Genomic DNA, 23155 nt, shown 5'->3' on the forward strand with positions numbered 1-23155 from the left:
CCACAGAGCAAGATGCCATTTTTTATTTATGAAATAGCCCTGGCTTCATCCATTTTCATATGTGTCCAGATTTCTACATTCTACTTCTAATGATACTACACTCCCAGGCTAGTCAGCCTGAGTCCTTGGTACTTATCAAACAACTGAAATCATAAGAGTCAAATGATTTGGCCAGACAAGTGAAATAGAACGTCAGTTTGTTCCATACATTCAACCAAACTCTACCAGGCAACTACAAATTAAACAGGGAGGAAGAGGGTAAGAAAAAGAAAAAGAAGCAGAAGGAAGGGAAGGATCTGTAACTTTTAATACTTAGTGTTTGACCAAATACATCACATATGCAAACACAACACACACATCACACACACACACACACACACACACACACACACACACACACACACACACACACACATAGCATGCTTGGTTGGCTCCTGTCTTTGAGGTGCTTTCAGTTTACAGACAGAACAAACAGAAATTAAAGTCTTATTTTAATCTTACAACTTGAAGAAGGCAATGTAATAGAAGTTGAACCTCCGTATGCAAGCATCCACAGTTTTATTTTATTGCACCAAAATACTGTCTTTTCTGATTAAAACAAAAACAGAATGGCTAAAATATGAAGGCAGTTACCTAAGCTTCAGATTTCAGTGCAATGTACATTTGGTTTTCAATACTTTAGTAAGCTCAGTCAAAACTTCTGCATTTATGTTTATTTTATGTTTTCTATGGAAATTTTAAAAATAGAAATCATTCTTAATAGGAAAGACAGAGTGATATCTTCATCAAAGTAATTCTCAACCTGTGGGTTGCAATAAGGTTTGCCTAAAATCGTCAAGAAACAGAGATTATGCTTCTTAACAGTAGAAACACTACAGTTGTGAAGTAGCAACAAAAGTAATTTTATGGCTTGGGAGGTCACCAAAACATGAGGAACTGTATTAAAAAGTCACAGCATTAGGAATGTGGAGAATATCTATTTGTCTGACTATTAATTTTTGTGACCCCCCCTAAATTATGTTCCCTATATAGGCCATATTCTGCTGTAATCCTCTAAGACGTTAGGGATAATTTGAGGCTAATGATTTATTTTATCAAATCTTGTAAAGTGATGACATTATTATCTCCAAAATAAAATTAATATTAATCTTACTATCAAAAGTTGTATACACTAGTGCTCACTTCAACGGCACATATACTAAAAGTTGTCTACACTAAAGCTGACTAATCTAATTAAATCCAGAACTTAATGTTAATTTAAGTTTCTAAGGGACGCTCAAAAGAAACTAGAAATATGAGAAAATAGAAAACTATATTTAAGCTAGATATATGATCCATTTTAATGGAACCTGTACCAACCATCTATATCAAATTAGAGCACTGTCTTGATAGTCTTGGTTTATCCTGTGTCAAGCACTACGAAAGGTACTTGGAAGAATCTGATGAGAAAATCAAAACAGCTCTTATCCTCCTGGGAAATGTGGTCTATGTGGTCTATGCCCTCTGATGACAACACTGAACCTAGTATTGATTGAGAAATATTTCAATATTGTTCTTTTTCAAAGTAAATGGACACTTTAGCTAAACATAGTAGCTTTCTGTGGACAAATACATTAATGGTCTCATCCTTGTATTCAAACACCACCTTTAAAAATATTGAATAATCCATGAAAAAAGATTTGTGTAAAGTTTCATGTTGAACTTTCCTCTATTCATTTTTTTCCTCCTTTGAGTAGGCTAAGACATTTAATCATTCTGATCACCCAATGTACTGAAGACCTCAATTTGAGCCAGAGACTGAAGCATGGCACTGCCTAAGCATGGCGCTTCTGAAAGAATGACAGCATGCTATGCTTTAAAATTCAAATGCAGGACCTTGTTGCTTCCTTCTCCCACTTTCTCGTTTTGCAAATTGGAACACAGCTTTAGTGCTGAATATATGAGGTAGACCATAAACCAGAACAGACTTTTTCCAATATTTAGATGGCAGTGAATACTCTCTGTGTCTGTTTCCTGAGGAAAACCCAAGACTTTTAACCATCAAGCAATTTTAAAAGTTTTGTTTTAAAAGAACTCTTAATTTAAAAAAAATCATTCGAGTCATATAGTACTTTTTGTCACATTTGGAATATTTTATGCTATATTTAAAAAGTAAAGATAATTACATGCTCTGCTGGGCTTTGACACAAGAGAGTCTAATAATTATGATCCAGCATTGAGAGTTTACATTTGACAAGAGCTTGTCATTTGGGCATAAGCCTGTTCTCTTTTACTATGGAAACCATCTTTATGGTAAAGTTGAAAAATATTGTTAAAGCACTATCACTGATGTATAAATCCAGAACAGGATAATATAGCATTTTCACCCATTTGACATAATATATACTAATGCAAATGAAATGGTTCAATAAACTGCTTGGATTAATTACATGCTTATTGATGCAGACTGGAGTAAACAGGGAGCTGAAGGCTGGAAAGTAGCCAGTGTCTAATAAACAGCTTTCAGGCTGTTGGGAGAGAATGTCAAGATTATTATAGTTATCAGACATTTGAAAGCATCCTTGGGGCGATTATAAACATTTGCAATCAATTAAGAGGAAAGTGTCCATCTTATGGACCCTGATTAAATCTCCACCAACTCTACATCGAATAAGAATCATGCCTCTGGAATGTGTTAGTGAGGACTGCTGCTACTTAATCTCCACTCCAAAAGGAAGGACTGCTTACATACCCCAGTCACCTGATTGTGTGCTGAAGCTCAATTTTCACTATTAAATGAATGCTTTTACTATGCAGATGAGTATGCAAATAACAGACCTGTGATTTCTGGTAGTGGAAATTGTTCCAAACAGGGAAGTATTAGATAATCTGATCATGTGGTTTGATTTGATGATTTCCTTAGTACTTTATTTTGTTGGCACTCCATAGAGATTTGTCTGCAATTTTCAGAACGATTGAGCAGTTATGGTAAAGATTTACATAAATGGAATCAACCTAGTTGTTCCACCAACAGATGAATGGATAATGACAATGTCATACACATGTAAGGATGGCACACTCTTCAGCTCTAGGGAAAAGTGAAACCACAAAATCTGCAAGAAAATGGAGGAACTTGGAATGCATATTATCAAATGTGGGTCCAAGCCTTGTGTGTGTGTGTGTGTGTGTGTGTGTGTGTAACTGAGGGATGGCTCAGCAGTTAAGAGCACTTGTTGTTCTTACAGAGGACCCTGGTTCAGTTTCCAGTACATACATGATGGCTCACAACCATCTGTAACTCTAATTCTTGGGCTTAAACTTTTGTGGGCACCAGGCATATGGTGTACATATTATGAAAGTGAAAACTCATACACATAAAAATAAAATAAGTAGATTAAAATAAATAATGAAAAAGCTCTCTCTGTCTCTGTCTCTCTCTCTCTATATATATGGCACATATATATATATATGGCATAAAAATTGGCTGATGAGGACAGACTCAGCGAAAGTAAGTAACGAACTCTTGAATCATGCAAAAGATATAAAGCGAATTGTTAATTGTTTAGTTTCAATTTTTGAAGATTTTTTTCAGTTCTTGGTGGTCGATAACTACATAAACACATATTTGATAGTGAAAGTACAAAATCTTATGTGAAGATTCATAGCTTCAAAAGTGGCTGTTCTAGCTGTATGGAAGTTACCTGAGATGCATAGACTGTGGGTCTAGTTAATGTTGCTGTGTGAATTTTTATTTGTAAGTTCTTTATAATAATATATTAATGAATAAATAAGAACTAAGTGAAAAAATCTGAGATGTTCAAATGTACTTAAAAATAAATTTCTAATTACTAGGACGATATATTATCATGGAGTGAAAGTAATTTTCTCGTTATAGGAGCATCTAACGTTACATCGTACAATACTTCTCGTTTTTTTTTTTTTTTTTTTTTTTTTTTGGTTGTTCTTGTTGTTGTTTGTGGTTTGCCTCAGATGATTAGTTTAGAGAAAGTAGATGGTCCAGTACCATGTTAGACACTATTACATGATGAAAAATATTTGATACAATAGTCTTTTAGTTCTTTCCTACAGGTACAAGATGTATGTAATACTTAGGGAATGTGGAATTGAATTTAGATGGAAACATTAATATTGAAGTCCATTTCTAGAAATATATTCTATCAGTAAGATGGAAATTTAATTTTTATTTTACTGTGTTTTAAAAATGTACTGGAACCTTAGCAATCATAGCAATGACAAGTATTACCCATTCTGTGGACTAAGGATTAGCATATTAAGTTGAGCTTTTATTATATGTATATATACAGAATGTTACTACACATAGCTCATAAAGGGCCAATACAGTTTGTCTTCTGCTTATATTCCTTATATCTAAGAGTTCCTGATACACAGCGGTGTTCAGTAACTGTTTCTGAATAAAATAAAATTCTCATTTATTTAATTTAAAGATAAGAGTGAGCTAAACAGTCTTGAATTCACACCTTTTTCACATTTTATTCTTTTTTGTTATTGAAAACCATAGTTTTATGACAAGTAAACCATCCCTAGAATTTTGTTCCAAAATAACTATATTTTACAGATTTTTCACTCTTATATATGCATTTACCTAATTCCATAAGGAAAAAATCAAAACCATATTTGCGTTCTTTAATATTGTTGTATGTTTTTGCCTTTTTGTAATTGAAAAAAATCATACTTTTCCTGCTCCCAACTCCTTCCAGGTCCTCCCTCCCTCCATCCCTATGCAACTTGATACCTTTACTTTTTTTTTTTTATATCCTTTCTTTTTTCCCTGCCCTCCCTCCTTCCCTTCCTCCCTCCCCCTCTCTCCCTCCTTTCCTCTCTACTTCCCTCTCTCTCTCCTATCTTTCTTTCTTTCCTTCCTTCCTTCCTTCTTTCTTTTGAAAGCAACCAGCATAAAGCAAGAAACTCAGAGTAACAAAGATTTAAGTTTAAATGTCCACCAGCCTCTCAGAGTTTCTAGCTGGATTTATAAAGGTCATAAGTATTTTGTGAGTGTACAGATGCGCAGCTTTCAAAGTCCTTTTCTAATGATCCATGAAAGCCAGAGTGAGCGATACAATCACTTTCTAATTTTTCCAGAAATGTTGTGCAGTTCTTCTTGAAGATAAATGCCAAAGAGTTGTTGCTGTTGGAATGAGGGACCCCGAGTTTCTGGAGTATGGAAGGAACCTGACAAGGCAACTTTCAGAGTTTTGAGTTTTAGAGTTGAAGAAGGCATGGACATTCTTAGACTTTAAAAATGAATTTTTCTTCCTGAGAAAATGCACTGGTGCAGACAGTGTAAACAAGGGAAGTGCTTACATGTATATCACTGCTACAACCTTCATTCCCTAAAAGATGGCTCCACCATGCTTTTACCATCAGTCCTATAATCTGGCCAATGAGTCTATCACAAACAGCAGGGAATGCATACCTGCCCATGTAGAATACTGGTAGATCTCCCTCATAATTTCTCTACCACAATTCTCATCTATCATGTGGGGTATAAGAAGACCACCAGGGTAGTATCCTGGAATAAAAATCACTATGTATCTAGGCTTGTGAGTTATACTGTTTCTGATAAAAACTGTTCAACCTTTAAATGGTGGCTTGAAAGATGCCAAGGGAAACACACAAGCAAAAGAATCTGATTATGTCCTCAAGAATTTTTTTTAAAGAGCAATAGCTTTCTGGTGCTGAAGTAAACAAGTGGAAAGTGTTTTGTTTGTTTTTGAACTAGGGTTTTGCTGTGTATGGCTTTGGCTGTCTTTGAACTCACACTGTAGACTAGGCTGTCCTCAAACTCAGCGATCTGGCTGCCTCTGCCCCTCAAATGCTGGGATTAAAGGAATGTGCCACCACCACACAGCTGGCAAAATTGTATCAACTAACTTCAAGAAATTTCCTTTAATTAAGAGCAGAATTTGTTTATTTTATATAAATTGAGAGTCCCAAGTATCATAAGCTGGCAAGGAGGTTAGTTTGCTGGTACCAATGATTTGTCCCATCTAGGTCAACTCCATATGCCTTAGAAGTAGCACCTGCATGTCCACGTCATCTCCTTCTGGAAGACACTGGACTTTCATGTTGGAAATGGTTTCGGGAGATCTTCAAGTACTGAATGAAGTAAGGAGCAGTCAGCAATGATGTTTTGAGGAAATTCTTCTAAAGTGAAGCTACACTTATTTATTTGGGAGAACTTGGTGGAACAATCTCTACAGACTTTGTCTGTCATTTTTACTACTACAATTGAAGAAGTCCAACTGGAAACATTTTCCTTAATCAATCGGCACAATTAATGGCAGCACTTCACTTTTCGAAGTCAGTCTATTCAGCTTCAACCTACTGGTCAAGGTCATTATTGATAACAGACTTTGTCCTTGGCAATGGAGTCTTTGTGACCACATATATCTACTGTACCTGGATTAATGCTTTTGGTAAATTTGAAAGGTATATGTCGGGGTTTAAGGAAAATACCATCCAATTTTTGAAAGAAAGTCTGCTTGTTACTGAGATTTAGTCTACTCATTAAAGAGTTGACTAAAGTCTTATAAAAATATATTGAGAAATTAAAATGAATTTGGTCCTAATTTCTGTCATTCAGATTAGTTAGAAGAATCGCAAGTGCATGAGAAAGTTGCTAGTCGCCAATAATATGAAAAAGAGGGATATTTCTCACCTATGCTGCCTCCCAAAGCATCCCTAACCTTAGTAACCAACATCAAAGTCTACCCAGGACCCTTGCTTAACCATTGCTGCAAAATCTAAAGTCTTCTTTACACTACACAAACATTTAATCCCTAAAAACTGAACTCACTGTTCCCTCTTTTAAGGGACATTAAACCACTTCCCTCTTTTAATTGACTGCCAGGTCATTAATGTTTGAAGGTAAGCATGTATTCTGTAAAACATTTTAACACATGCGTTGTAAAGTACTAAGAAGAGGTGGCTATTTCACACAGTAAACATTGCTAAAACTTCAGCAACACAGCTATCTTTTCAAGCCAAAAGGAGAATAAAGTCTTAAATTAAACCCTTCAAAAGAAGTTTCTATGCTTATCAAACCTTTTTGATCCATTTACATAGAATCAATGCTATGCATTTTCTTTGTTAGACTTCTTTTTTAATGATATTAATTACTTGGGAAGAGAAGGATATTGCTAATAAACTAGATAGAGAAGCTTGAAACACAACACTCTCTCTCTATAAAAGACATACGTAGATATGTATTACACATAAAAGTCTATACAACGTGTGCATATTAGAGTAATATCTATGTATATATATACACACACATACACACACTTATATTATTTTAAGCAAACTACACCTCCAATAACCATGGGACTCAGCATGATGCCTGATTCTATCCACTAATGATACTTACTCAATTCATTAATGGAAGCAACTCCTGATAATCAAGATAAAATCAAGTCTAATCCACCCTCTTCCAGATACAAAGTCTCTGGGAGCTTCCTATGTATCTTGGACTCCAGCCTGGTTTTTCACTAACCAGATTTATTATAATGATTAAATGAGAAATTAATTAATTAATTAATAATTATTATTAGAAATAGTCCTGATGATAGCAACAGGGTCATTTTCCATGACTCTAAATTAATTAAGTCAAAAGCAAGTTTATCAACTTTGTAGAGGGAAATGGGGTTTTTTTTTATTCCTAAAATAAACTCTGTACTGAAATGGAAACCCAATCATCCTTTGTGCAGTTACAGAGCCTTATGCATACTAGGGCATGTACAGAAGAACCAAAGACCTTAAGTGTGAGTAGATGATGGTGACTGCGTGCTAAGCAGACATTTTCAAGACAGCATTCAGTCCATCAATAATGGAAGTGACTTCTCTTATAGGAATCTCATCTGTAATTCTTACAGGATTTAGGAATAAATGATAATCAGTGATTTTCTATCCACAGACTTTTACAATTAGAGAGTAAAATTCCCACTTTAATACTGAGAAAGTATCTTCGTCAAAAAATACTTTTCTACTGCTTATTTTATTGTACTGTTCTCTGCCATAAATATCTGCACTTTAAACATTCATTATGTCTGCTTATACTTGCTCGAAGGCTATGAATAGCACTTGACATTGAAAAGGAATACAGTCTAATGGGCGAAAGGAAGGCAGTAAGTGCATTGATTCTAGAGACAGTGTGTTTAAACACCATCCCACCAATGTCCTGTGCTTTTATGGCTGATCTTTCCTTCTGCTGATGAGCCAATTGTTTTCAATATTGTTTTTGTTTTTTGTTTTATTCATGACACTCTCTTAATCCTTATTCTGTGACCCCTAAATAATGTGAATTAAGCAACAAAAATAATAGTTTCCATCCTGGAGACAAAAAGTGTTTTTTTAGAAAGTCCACAGACATTGGCTGAAGTTTGCCCATTGAGTTCAATGGGATTCTGGCTGCTAAAAGGCCAGGCCACTTTGACTATTTAGAACTCAATGTAACTGCTCCTGTCCTCCTTCCTGGCCCGCTCCAGGGGGCTCTCTGTTGCTTGCAAGATTTTTGCCAACCTGCTGTCTCTAAGCTTTTTGGTCTTTGCTCTACAGGCCACTTGCCTGTCACTGTTCCCTCTCTCACAATGAAGACTGGATATGAAAAGAAAGGATTGCTTTGAATGTTTGTTTGTTTTTCAAGCTTATTTACTAATTTGCCAAGAAAAACATTCTTTTGATAAAGTTGAAAAACAAGACCCATAAGAGAAACATTTTATAATCTTCAAAGGAAACACATTCCTTCAGGGGTTTATTTAATCTCATTTGATGATCACCAGCTCCAGACTTTGCTCCCCTGACTCAAAAAAGTAAGGGGAGAGATACATTCAAAGAGCTTTAGACTCCCTAAAATTGACGAGCTTCAGAAAAGAATTTAAGTCAAAATGTTATTTTTCTTTAATGTATTAGTGTATCACAAGTAATGATTCTGAGTTAAATTGTTTTCTCCTCACGTTACAGTGCACTCTGGTAAATTATGTGCTGTAGTAAAAGACTATAGAAATATTGGTCATACTACTGTTTAGTTTTTGGAAAACATTATATTGACTAAAACAAGCAGCAAATGTTTTCTACTTTTATCAACTACAATGGGTAAATCATTAACTAAACAGTAAAGTCACAATGATGTATAAACAAGTTTGTCAGACTTTAATTTTTTGCCAATAAATGAAAAGAGGCTATCTTTTTATCAGTGTTCTAGGATCTTGCCATGGTTTCTTTTTCCTCTTTTACTTTTTCTCCTCCTCCTCCACCTCCTCCTCTTCCTCTTCCTCCTCCTCCTTCTTCTTTTTCTCATCATCACATAATTATGAATTTTTAACTTCATCTTATTTGAAAATTCAAGATAGGTTGTAGTCAGACTATTATAAAGACTTAAATTGAGTATTAGATGCATATTTATTTATTTGTTTATTTTATTTATTTTTTAACTAATTAATTAATTTCTGCAATAGCATCTTGCTAGTATCCCAAAGTAGCCTTGACTGTCCATCTTTACCCTCAGCCTTACAAGTGCTGGGATAACAGGTGTATGTTACACACTTCAACAGATATTTATACTTATGTTTTTTCCTCAAAGTATTTAACACAAAGGATGGCCTCAAACAGTTCTGTTTGTTCCTTTGAAGTGTAGTATAAACAAGAAAACCACAAATCATTAGTAAGTTCCTTAAAAACCTTAAGGATTTAATGAAGTTGCTTCTCATGCAAACATTACCTTATGAAACTCTTCAGACCACAAACACTTACCGTATTCACTGTCATAGAAGATAATGAATTTCTGCCATGCATACTCTGTGACTACTCTTAGGATGACTTCATTCAAGTAGACAGGAGGACGAACTGAAAGAGTATAGTCATCATTTCTGTTGCTCCGGGTGAGGCCACAGCCACTTCTTGGGGTCCCAGCTGTTGAGCGCTGAATGAAGAGGTGGGGGATATGCATGGCATCTGCCAAAGACTGGAGGGACCCAGCTGATGTACAACCAATGGAGCTGACCAGGGCCAAGATGCCCTGGTTCATAAGTTCACACGCTGCAAGAGAGCACAGTGATGCCAAGGTCAGTGGGTTGTGTATGGCTTCTCCTTTCTGAGAAGCAATGATTTACAGGGTCATTTAAATGCACATCTTTAAAGTTATAAACATGCTGTGTGAAAAAAGATCCTTGAATTAAGAAGTGCTTATGGAATCCAGCGCAGGAATTCTGCTTCTATTAGCTCTGTGGTGCTGCCCTCTGGGCTCCACTTGGCTGTACTTGGAGGGCAAAGTAGTATGAATCTAGGATTATCATGAGGATTAGAAATAAGGCAGTGTCTATCTTTGTCTCTCATATGGTAGATGCTCAATTAGTGACAGCTAAACACATATAATTTTGATTTTATTATTCAGAAGAATATCAGCTTAATATATAATACACGTTTTTAGAAAATAGCTAATGTGTAAACTGATGAGTGTTAAGAGAGGCGAAGAGTTGGAAGGCAAAACTTTGGGCCATCATTGGCCCTACAACTGGGTGACATTTTCTCTCTCAATAAACCAGAAAAATGAAATTCTTTTGTCCTTTTCTTTAAGAAAAAGCAAACAGACAAATGAAATACTAAATTTTACGAATGATCTCATCCTGGCATCTACATAAACAATTTATAGTTGATACTATCTTCTTAATAATTCATATCAATTTATTTATATTTTTCTGTATATGTATATTCATTTATGTCATAGTTAAAGTTAGATTTATTATAAATATAATCAAACATAAACTCACAGAATATTTAAGAGCACATAAGTAACGGTTCAGGATGTCAGTGATGGAAGGTGAAAGAACAGAAATAAAGTCAAAAGCAAATTCAGAAAAAAGGCAAATATTTACATTTTAAGTAATCAGTTGTAATATCTGAGTTTGCTTTTATTTCAGGTTTTAGACTGTCTAGGCCGACCTCAAAATTTAGGATTTATTATAGGTTAGTTTATAAAATCATGGAGAACTTAAAAGACCAAGAAAAAAAACTAACCCTTCTGTGTAATTAACTGCTAATTTAATGAAGGCTGATTTGAAGGGCAAGTTGAAGGCTAAGCACATAAGTATCATGTGTGTTTACTGTGATTAACAGTAATCCTATGAATATATTGTCAATCCATAATCATTAAGAACACAGTTTCAAGCACTGACTGATAAAAGGTTACATTGACTTCAAATCCATGTGACCATTGTCATTTGGGAGGAATGAACTTAGAATATACATGGTTTAGGTTGAAATTTAAAAAAAAAATCACATATTCTACTCATGATCCTAACTTTAAAATCCTGAAAAGTAATATGAATTTGTATTCACAAAAAGTTCCAAGGAATGTATGCAAAAAGCCCTTTCAAAAGTTCATTTCATTTCTATGGTAAACAAACCATTATTAATTCACAAATGAAAATGAAAACTAATATTTAAATTTTTTATATAATAGCTTGGCTCATCTAGTATAAGAAGAGTACTTTAATATATATACAGCTGGATTCAATAAGGCATTGCAATCATGACAAGTGTCGAAGTATACAGCAATTTTCAAACTTACATCAGAGAAGTTATAAAGTTCTAATTTTCAAACAATAATTTCATTTATGTATTATATTTTTTCATGTATGACACTATAAGCTGAGTGACTGTGAGAGAACCTAGCGCGAAGCAGCTCAGGTGCCCCTATATGAAAAGTGTTGGATTTAGTCTTTAGAAACATAAATTTATGAAGTTACATGTTAACCATCCACAATAGCAAAATTTGTTACTTCATGTCTTAGATAGAGTAAAGGGCTGATTTCATATTATGCTTCTACATGAAAGTCCATTAATGAAGGGGTTCAGGGCAAAAACTCGAGGCAGGAACTTAGAGCCAGGAATTGAAATCGAAACCATGGTAGAACACTGCCAACTGGCTTGCTCTCGAGGCTTGGTTAGACTGCTGTCTTCCTTTTTTTAAAGATATATTTTATTTAATTTTCTTATATTTTAATCTTTTCCCTCTCCTAACTCTCCCCTACATCCTCTTTACCTCATTACCCACCCTACTTTATGCTCTCTTTTTCTTTCTCTCTCAAAAATGAAGTCACGACAATTAAACAAAACAAGAAATACGATGAAAAGTATCAAAATAAAACACATTGAGCACACATAAATAACATGGAGCCCATTTTATCTTTGGACTGTACATACGTGTGCTATCCTTTATGTGTTTTTGTCATACATGACGTTCTTACACAGCCAAGGACCGGGTTCCGAGGAATGACACCTCACACAGTGGGTTGCGACTTCTCAAACCAATCAATACATGTCCCTTGGACAGGCCCACAGTGTAATCTGATGGAAGCCATTCCTTAGTTGGAGTTCTCTCTTTAGGTGAAGTTGACTCTAACTTATGCCAAGTTGACAAAAACCAGCCATCACAGATGTAGTCTCAATAAAGACAGAAGAAAGACGTTACCTGCCAGACTGGATTGGAACCGTTGACCCCAAAACACAGTTCTATTGATGGAAGTGAAACACTGAGCCTCTAGGGTAACCTACTGTTGGCTCTTCAAGGCTGCATTGTTAAGCTGAGTAACAATGCAAAATGTTGGTTGAAACACAGAAGAATCTAATTGATATGCCTTGACCTTACTCTGCTTGTCATAGATGAAGGTTACTGGAAGGGCCGTAACTCATGGCAGCAGAGGAGAAAGTGTAAACATCTAGGGTTCCATAGAAAGCAGAGATAGTTTGTGTTTGTCAGGAACTTCAGATCTTGACAGTTAAAACACTGGGCCATTTTGTTTTGTTTACATATAATTCAGTTATCAGCATGAGGCAAGGTGGGAACTGGGTTGGGAAGATCAGAAGAGCGACTCTGTGTCTCCCCATTTAACGCAAGGACTCTGGCATATTCTTTTCTCTGCTATTTCAGGCTGCATGATTTTTATGTATATACCTACATGCCATCCACACCAGTACTCCCAGACCATATGCAACAGCTTGCTGGCTTATAACCCCATCTGTTCAAGACTTTACATCAGAGATGCTTGGAGCGTGGTATAATTGCTGAAAGAGCACACCTTTAACAAATGATTTCGTAATAGCATTTGCAATCAGCAATACTTTGCCACTTTTGGACATTAAGCAGTTATGGAAATGAAGCTATCTGTGTAGTTCTATAATTCCTTCAAGTCCAATGATGTTCACGCACACTATCATTTATATTTCCTTTAATTTTATTTTATGTGCATTGGTGTGAGGGTGTCAGAGCCATTGGAACTGGAATTACAGACAGTTGTGAGCTGTCATGTGGTTGCTGGGAATTGAACCCAGGTCCTTTGGAAGAGCAGACAGTGCTCTTAACCACTGAGCCATCTCTCCAGCCTCATTAGCTATGCACCTTATCTGTTTTCTTTAGTGGGTAACATGATAGTAAAAGTAAGATGTATAAAGCTTGTAGAAACCTAATCCTCAATGCAGTGTTGCTGGAAGTAGGACCGACTGGGACTCAATGCTGTCACGGGATAATACATTCAGAAATGTTTTAAAGTTGAAAGTGAATCCTCCTTTAAAAAAAAAAAATTAAAGAGGTCATAAATTTGAAAGAACACAGGATGGGAGTATATTGAAAAGCTTGGCTGGAGAAAGGGGAAGGCAAATCATCATTATAATATAATAAAAATTCAAACTTATTTAAAAATCATTGGAGGAGAAAGAAAAGGTTGGAAATGATATACAAGACTTGTGAACAAAGTTCTCAAAAATCATTTAAAACATAAATGTAAATAGTGAGATGAGGCGGAAGAGGGGGTGGATTAACGAACAAAAAAAAAAAAAAACAAAACAAAACAAAAAAAAAGAATGGGTTTGGCATCTCTGGCCTCTCTTTTGTCCTTCTACATTTTCTGCATTCTTCTTCTATCAGATAATGAGCAAGGAAGACTATCAGCCCTGTCAGTGCCTTGAGTTTGAACTTCTTAGCTTCCAGAAATTTGAGAAGTAACTATCTGCTTTTGTACATCATCCATTACATTAATTTCTGTTAGGGAAGCAAAATGGGACTAATAAAATATGAAAGACTGAATCTGGGGTTCTTCCCTGCTATATTCTCTGTTCAATAATCTTCAGACATCTATTAAACGCATAGAGTTTGGTGGCATTTCAATGAATCCATATTACCTATGAGTGTTTTTTATTTTCAGTTGCTTTTAGCTTTTTATTTTCAGTTGCTTTTAGCTTCTTGTTCTCAAGTATCATTTACTATGCTTATATTAGCAAGATTGCATTAAACTATGAAAGAGACTATTTGGCTGAGTTCCACATTTAACATTTTAATTTGATTTCCAGTACAAAAATAGTAGCTCAAAAATGTCTTGGTGTCCTCAAAATGTTTATCTAAAAGAAAATGGCAATAAAATTTAAACAGGCTACAGCTATTGACAAGACAATGAAAGTTAGCTTTCCAGTGAAGAAACGTAAATTCACCAACTAATATTGATTTCAACCTTATTTTTAACTAACCACTATAAAATCTGTTCATAAATAATTAGAGGAGAACTTACATAAATCACTTTTCCTTTTTTTCTACTTTGTATGAGTAAAGTATCTGTCTTTAGTATTCCTTTTCGTTTATTTGGTTTTTGTCTTAAAAACAAGCTTATCAAGTACACAGAGAGAGTCGACTGGGCAGCAATGAGAGTGCCATTATCTGCTAATTTAGTATTTCTATATATTAAATACATGACAACATTTGCACCTTTTCAATGGCTTGAAAATAATTGTGCAAGTGGTCACCTGTTACCTGCTGTAACATTACACTTGACCCTGTTTAGGAAGTCCTTCTTCCTGCAGCTGCAGTTAGAAATTTTCAACTTCTTTCAAACAAAATTCTGTCTGGCCTACACTTTGTGTTTTAAAACAAAGTCTCTTTATGTAGCCCTATCTGTCCTGGGACTCACTATTTAGACCATACTGTCCTGACACTCACAGGGATCCATCTGCATCTCCTTCCTAAATGTTGGAATTAAAGATGTGCCTAGCTTCTAAAGTATTTTTTAAAAAAACAAATGTTGAATTTTACCAAAACATTTCCCCAAACCTATTACTATAATCACATTATTTTGTTTTTAGTTTGTTAGTAATGACTATTGAATTAATTGTCTTCTCAGTGTTATGCTTTCCTCACAGGGATGCAACATAGCTCATTAAGGAACAGAATGTAGTCGCAGTGTTTTCAAGTTTCTAGACCTGTGTGCATGCGTGCGTGTGCGTGTGTGTGTGCATGTGTATGTGTAAAGGCCCATCTTTCCTTAATCGCTTGCTAGAATTCAGGAATTCAGCAATGAAACCTTTTTTTTTATTGTATCTAGAATTTAAAACTACAAAGTTTTCTTTAAGGTAATTTTGGTAGAATTCAGGAATTCAGCAATGAAACCTTTTTTTTTATTGTATCTAGAATTTAAAACTACAAAGTTTTCTTTAAGGTAATTTTGGGATAGTCTCTTTTCTCCTGGGTGAACTTTTGTAGATTATAGACCTCAAAGAACTTTCTCTTTACATCTAAGTCATCAAATTTGCTTACATTAAGGGATTTATAGCATTCCCTGTGGTGATTTATGTAACTCTTTGCTCCTAATCAATCTGGCTAATTGCTTAGCAATTTATCAATTTTCTCAAAGAAACTCCATTTGATTTCATTGATTTTTCTGTTTTACTTTTTGTTCGGCTTCATTGACTTCCATGCTGATCTTCCTAATTTCCTTTCTTTAGATGAGTTTGGATTAGTACCTGTAAGTGTCTCTCTGTTTAGTGCTTTTAAAAAAGTGAGAGTCGCATGGGAGAATAGCAAAATAAAAGGATACAGAGGGTCCTAGAAATCTGCAAGTAGAACAATATGATAGGCAGATTTGGGCCCAGGGGTCCCGCCCAAACTAAGGCACCAGCCAAGGACAATACAGGAGGTAAACTTTAAACCCCTTCCCAGATCTAGCCAATGGTCAGAATATTCTCCACAGTTGAGTGGAGAGTGTGATATGACTTTCTCACGTACTCTGGTGCCTCACATTTGACCATGTCCCCTGGAGGGGGAGACCTGGTGGCACTCAGAGGAAGGACAGCAGGTAGCCAAGAAGAGACTTGATACCCTATGAGAATATACAGGGGGAGGTAATCTCCCTCAGGAACAGTCATAGGGGAGGGGAATAATGGGAAAATGGGGGGGCGAGGAATGGGAGGATACAAGGGATGGGATAACCATTGAGATGTAACAAGAATAAATTAATAAAAAAAATTAAAAAAAAAGTGGTTTTATTTTAATTTATGTAAAAGAATATTTTGCCTGCATGCATGTACACGTACTGTGTTCATGTGTGGTGCATTTAGAGGCTAGAAGGCACCAAATCCCTTTGGACTGGAGTTAAAGACAGTTGTGAGCTGTCATGTGGGTCCAGGCAATCAATCCCTGCCTCAGTGCTCTTAATCTTTGAGCCATCCCCCTATCCTTGTTAAGAAATTTAAAAAATCCTCTTTCTGTTTATTGTCTCTTGTTAATCCTACTAACCACAGCAATTTTGCAGTACCTCTTTGCTATTGCAAATACTTAGCCCACAAATCAGCATACATTTTTTTGTCTTCCTTCTGCTGGATAATATAGCCTCAGGTGACGTGGATCTGAGTCAGCATCACTGGGTAACACCCCTAGCCATGAAGAGTCCTTTGGTGCCAGACTGACTGTTTCATTCCACCATCAGCAGAAACAATACGCCTGAGTGTTGAAATTAGCCCATCTTTCTACCATTTAAGCCAGAAAAAATAACATTAACTTGCTGGTACTAACCCATGTATATGTGAATGTATACATTGCTGTCTCCAAATCCCTCTAAATGTGCTCAACCTTCACCCAAGAAAGAGTTGTGGCCCCTAGTGTTCCAGTCAAGGAGTCTCAGCCTATGGGGATGGAGTCTGTCTGTCTCTCTGCCTCATTTTTTCTATACTTTCCCATTTTGACAAAGAATTGCTTGTGTTTGCACTTGTGTTTGGCTTGTGATTTCATACTGATTGCTGTAAGGATTGCAGAATACAAGTCAGTAGGACATTGGTACACCTCCTCCTCTTCTTCAGGTGTGCCAGGTCAGCCAGGAACTCAGCTGCTCCTATCTACATGTTTCTGCTCTCTTTGTTTTCCTCTCATGCTTCAGATAGTTCCAGTGCAGACATCCAGTGGACTTCACAGTGGACCTTATATGTTAGGAATCCTTCCGGGGTGTCTTTCTCCCTCAGCTTTCCCTTTTCCATTTAGAGTCTCATTCAAATGGATCCCTGAGGAGCCACAGGACCACCCTGGGCAGCCCGCTGTTCTACCTTATCTTACACAGGTTCTCCATAGACCTAGTCCCACTGGGTTCCAAGTAAGCACAAGGAGGTGAGAAGAATCCATTCACAGCAAGCAGCTGCTTCGCATTCCCTGTGCACTCCACTTGGAAGTAGTGGTATTCACTGCTAATAGGATTAGCATAAGTAAGCCGCATGGGGAGGTCTGCCAGCCTGCCGCTGCTCTCACTTGCACGTGTGCCTGGCACGCAGAGGACTTCAATGCATATGTCTTAAAGTGTCAGTGCATTATCCTGAGCAATGCACCAAAGCATGACATTCATTGCTGCATACTCTGTACTCCTTGAAAGCTTTTATAGTTCAGTTTATCAGCAGGTCTGCTACCATTTTAGTATCTAAGCATTAATTTTTAAAGTGCTTGCAATTTTATTTGACTAAAAATACTCACCTCAAAATATATGTTTTGGTGACATTGAACTGTGCATTTTGTTTTTTTTTTGTTTTTGTTTTTTTCATTTAAAATATCTATTCCAGTTCAATGTATTTGTTGGCAACTATGCAAACGCATGATTATTATAATGTAATGTGTTTGTTTCAATTCATTGCAAGTTGATTTTAATGTTTGCTCTCGGTCTTTAATTTGTTACTCTATCCTGATGGAGTTAAGATGGCAGCAGAAGGGAGCTCACTCTTACCATTCCTACATCTGTTACTATGATCACCGTGCATTCATAATCACACGTCAGGTGGCATGAAAAGCATTTGGATTTATTCTCCTTTGTCACCTGGCATCTGCCTCCACACTTGCAGCTCTGCTCATGCCTTTCAGCACAGTGTAGGAAGCTCTTTTGTATCTCTAGGGAGGAAGGTCTGTGTGCTTTACAAGGTGGGCCATGGTGCATTATTTGAACACTTAGTTTGGCCTTTGCTGGCACCAATTAGGAAGCAATGGGAGATAATTCCTAAAAACCACCATGAAATTTGCGATGTTTTTTTCAAATGAACAATTCTCAGTAAGTCATGGGCCTTCTTTCTCTTCTAGTTTTAAAGTAAATTGTATAATTGTTGAAAAGACCTGAATGTATTTATATTATATAGATAGATACAGATAGATGATTATATATATACATATATATATATGATACTAATGCTCTTTGATTGGATTCAAAGTAGTAGTATTTCTTTCAAGAAAGGTGTGCAATCCAAACACAGGCTGACATTACCACTGACACAAGCAAAAACAAAAAGAAAACAAAAGCCAGCAGCAACAAGCCTAACAGTCGGAGCGCCTCTCACAGATTGTGCATAGATCCCATTAAGTGTAAGATTTTTCCACCTTTACTTACTTCTCCCCAGAAGGGAAACATAAAGTTCAAATATTATTATTACCAAGAATTTTCTTTTTCTGTTTTAGAGACAGAACTTGAAGAAAGCAATTGGGTTTTTATGTGGCTGTGTATCAAAGCATCATCCCAAGAAACAATGCTTCTCATGGTAACACTCCTTTTCCTGTGGCTTTCTATGAAGCATTTCATATATTACACTTGACAGCATCTGCTGTGATACACCACTTGGAACACTTATGAAATGATACCCACAAACATTGTTTTAATAAGAGTTAGATGTTACTCTTGCAAATAAATGTTTTTATCTGTAGTAGTAATAACATGGCTGCTGTTCTCATGATTTTAGAAACTTCACATCTAAACTTGCTTAGTTTTGTTTTGGTAGCTCACACACATGAGAAATATACCATGGCCGTTATGTCTTCATACACTCATAGGTTTTTATTTTTGAAGATTTCTTTATTAAATATGCAGTGTTCTGCCTGCATGTATACCTTCAGGCCAGAGGAGGGTATTAGATCACATTATAAATGGTTGCAAGCCACCATGTGGTTGCTGGGAATTGAACTCAGGACCTCTGGAAGAGCAGGCAGTGCTCTTAACCTCTGAGCCATTCTCCAGCCCCTACTCACAAGTTTTTGCTAGACAAAAATTATGTGTGTTGAGAACCACTGCTCTACAACTTCAAGTGTTGAATGTTCCTTGCTGTTATCCTAGCTCAAGTAGGTAGTCACTGAGGATGTGCACTGAAGGTCTTCCCTGGTCTCCAGTAGCTCCTTAAGTTCTATTTCCTGTGTGTTGTGTGTGCCTGCCTCAATCCTGATGCCATATTCTGCCCAAGCACGTGGAGCTAAGGCAACACAGACTTAAGCTTCTGAAACAGTGAGGCAAAATGCATCCTGCCTTCAAGTGTGTCAGAGATGCCTTGAAAAACCAAAACAAACAAACAAAAAATATAACGGAGGATGCTTTAGGATGCTTAATGCTTGCTTAGTGAATATCCAAAATATATTGTGAAGGTAGTTTAATATGGAAATGAGAAGAAATGAGAAGAAAGAGCTCACTGCAAAACTGTTTAAGATACAATATAGGAAGAACAGACTAGTTCTTTATAGTGTGACAGAAAACACATCTACTTCAGTCTGGACGGCTCTATTCCCTATGATTCCTGTGTTGGCACTGAATACTCATGCTGAGAACAGGTATGCAAGGCCTTTGCGAAATGATTACTTTTGGAGGGCAAAGTCTCAGGATGCAAAGAGATGATGTCAGGGGAATTAGCTATTATGGAAAAAGCATGACGAAGCTTCCATGCCCCTTCCATCATATGGGCACATAGACAGAGGTATCTATGAAGAAAGAATTATTGCATAAACCCAAATATTCTTGGGTGACTCCACTGGAACTCATCCAGCATTCACTTGACATTGCTTTACTCACTCAGGAGCTACACTTTCGGGGAAAATTGTCTCCTTTATCATTCTTAAACACTAAATTAGTTTTAAAGTATCACTTCCATTTTGAATACAAAAAACAGACTTAAAAAACCCTCTCTATTGGACACAAGAACAAATTAACTTACTATACTTCATGCCTCAATTAATTCATTACAGATAAAATTAAGTTAATGATAACTACACTGAACCCAAATTTCAATGGGTCATTAGCATGAAATACCTTTAAATATGTGCTAATGCATTCAGAGAGTGACATCAAGCACTCAAGGATATGGGAGAATTTTCTTAGAAAATTATGTCAACCATTTCAATTAAAATTTTGTATGTGACAAGAATCTGTTTTTCAGGGGAAAAGGAGCTGCAAGTTGAAGTTAGTGCAGTCATTAGTCACTCACTGGGTGTGGTTTACTTTATTCAACTCTGTAGTGTCAGCTGCTCTGTTCTTTCTGTTTGTCTATTAGTGAAGGTGCCTGACTTCCAAGGAAATACTGAGGAAAAGCCAGTGAAAAAGTTGTACAATCTGTAGAACCTCTGGCTCTGAATTTAACTAGTTAACTGGCAAATAACCAGTGAATATTGATACAAAATAATCTTATTTTTAGAAAACAAAATTCTATTTTTATGAAATTATAATATTAGCATTCATGTCCAAAGCTCAAAGCATTATGATAACATCTTACTCTAATAAATGCTGGTGGAAAATTACATAGAAAATTATTATTATTATTATTAATCTTAGTCTCTGTATCCATTTTTGTGTAATAATACTATAATATGTTCTTTACTTCTTTTTTGGAAGACACAGTGTCATGTAGCTGATAATGCCCTCAATTTTACCACATAGAAGAGAATGTCTAGGCACTTCTAATTTTCTTGTGCTAGGGACAAGTGCTGGGACAAATCCAAGCCTTGGTGCATTTGAGGCAAGTACTCTGCCACCTGAACTACATCCTCAACATAATAATGTTATATTTTTAATGCATTAAAGTATATAGTGAATATAGTAAATGTATATACATTGTATGTTTACTATTAAGTACAAAATATTATTTAGAGTATTTAATCTTCTGATATTATAGGACACTGAGTGAAAGTCACTTTATTTACTTAAGCAAACATACTTAGGCTCTGTAGTATGGGACCAAGAATAAAATGAAAATCATGCCTTGAAGATTTTGTAAACATCCTCAATAATATCAGCCAAGTTCAGTTTATTCATCAGAAAAATGCTGATCACAGATATAGACTAGCTTAGAAGTTACAAAATAGCCAGGCTTGGTGGTGGTGCATACCTTTAATCCCAGCACTTGGAGGCAGAGAGTGGCAGATCTCTGGGAGTTTAAAGCCAGACTGGTGTAAAGAGCAAGTCCATGACAGCCAGGGCTGTTACACCAAGAAACCCTGTCTTGAGATACCAAAATTTTAACAAGTTATAAAATATTTGGAAGAGATAAGCAGCTGTATAGGATGCATTTTCATTGGTTTTGGAAATGTAAAACTGTGTAAGTGAAATTGTATTCATACCTGAAGAAGAACATATTGACTTAAAAAGTGAATATTGCAGTCTTAGTTTGTAATAGTCGCCAGCTAGCCACTTATCACACTCAGGCAAGATTTTTATGACTAACTCTGTAAAGATAAATAAAGTGATGAAAAATTTAAGTGGGAAGAAAATGAAACTCACAAGATCTTTAGAGAAATGAATTGCATACTGGTTCTCCTGAATCTAGTATCTAAAATTTACTGCATTACCAGGCAAGCATATTTTATGCATCACCCTACCAGTATTCATCTAGCACTGTAGTCACACAGACCTACTGAGTTCAGTAATAGAAAAATGTCCTGTCTATAATATATATATTATATATTATATCTATATATATATAGATAGCATTTGAGTGCAAACACACACATCTTGATGTCAATCTCTTTTAATTCAGGACAAAATGAGATTGCATAATTCCAAGTTCTTTCCACATACTGAATTCTAAATTTTCAAGTCCTTCTGTCAAAAAGAAAGCTTCCATTCTTCAAAGTCTAAGGAGTGACAGAAAGCCACCTATAACTACTGCCAGCTAAAGTGCCTTGAAGTAGAACAACCTCTGCACTATGTGGGTTAGAGACTGTGCACTGCAAAAAAATCACTGTGATCATCAGAACTGACACATCGTTCAGGATAAACTTCTTTCCAGCAGATTGTTTTCTTGGTATATATGTAGAATTTTATTCTATACATGTAAAAGCAATAATCACCTGAGAATAATATTGAGTCAAAACTAACTTTTGTGTCCCGAATGATACCTCAGAACCCAAAGTGTGTGCTTCTCATGCTTAAACACCTGCCTCACGGCCACCGCCCCAAAAATGCCGTCACGGTGGCTAGTTCTTATAATGTCAGGAGAAGGGAGGCTGAAACCTGTGGATCCCTGGGCCTCACTGCGATCCCAGCCATATGACTGAGGAATGATGCCCAGAAGTTGTCTTCTGGTCTCAGCATGCATACACAAAAACATGCACACAGAGAAACACAGCTTAAAATACTTTATATGAAATTGTCCCCTTATGTAATAAAGTAAAACATTTTGTAGAGAAAAGTCCAAGTGTGCTCCTTTGCACAATTTAACACATTGAATCAATTGTGTGAATGTCTGATTCTAAAATGTAAAGTGGAAGATAGTTGGTGTCTTTTTTATTTTCCTCAGAAGCACCCATGGCAGTCTTCACATCACTTTCTTAAGTTTGAATGTGAAGATTAGAGTAAGATTATCAAGAATTAAAGTTAAAGGATCATAATTTTGTCATACTGTCTTATTCCTATTATCTAGACATAGTAACTGGTGAAAACCATTTCCATCACTTATGAGAGACATGTCAGTGACGTTGTCAGTATCCAGATAAAAAGTTGTTACTAATGAGATATTGCACACCTGTGTGTGCATGTACATTCTTATCTCCCAACAGTTTATGTGCCAATCTACCAAACATTATATTTTTCTTTTAATGAAAATA

General features: G+C 36.0%; 1 protein-coding gene across 2 annotated transcripts in view; it reads right to left on the reverse strand.

Moving 5' to 3' along the window:
• The window catches only part of Grid2 (glutamate ionotropic receptor delta type subunit 2), a 1403143-nt gene that overhangs the window by 751321 nt on the left and 628667 nt on the right, over positions 1-23155 (reverse strand). For both annotated transcript variants that reach the window (XM_051152254.1, XM_051152253.1), the window contains exon 3: positions 9769-10053. In XM_051152254.1, the coding sequence (XP_051008211.1) occupies positions 9769-10053 (285 nt within the window). The remainder of the gene's footprint in view (positions 1-9768; positions 10054-23155) is intronic.

Source organism: Acomys russatus, chromosome 10 (assembly GCF_903995435.1).
Source record: "Acomys russatus chromosome 10, mAcoRus1.1, whole genome shotgun sequence".
Taxonomy (NCBI): Eukaryota; Metazoa; Chordata; class Mammalia; order Rodentia; family Muridae; genus Acomys; species Acomys russatus.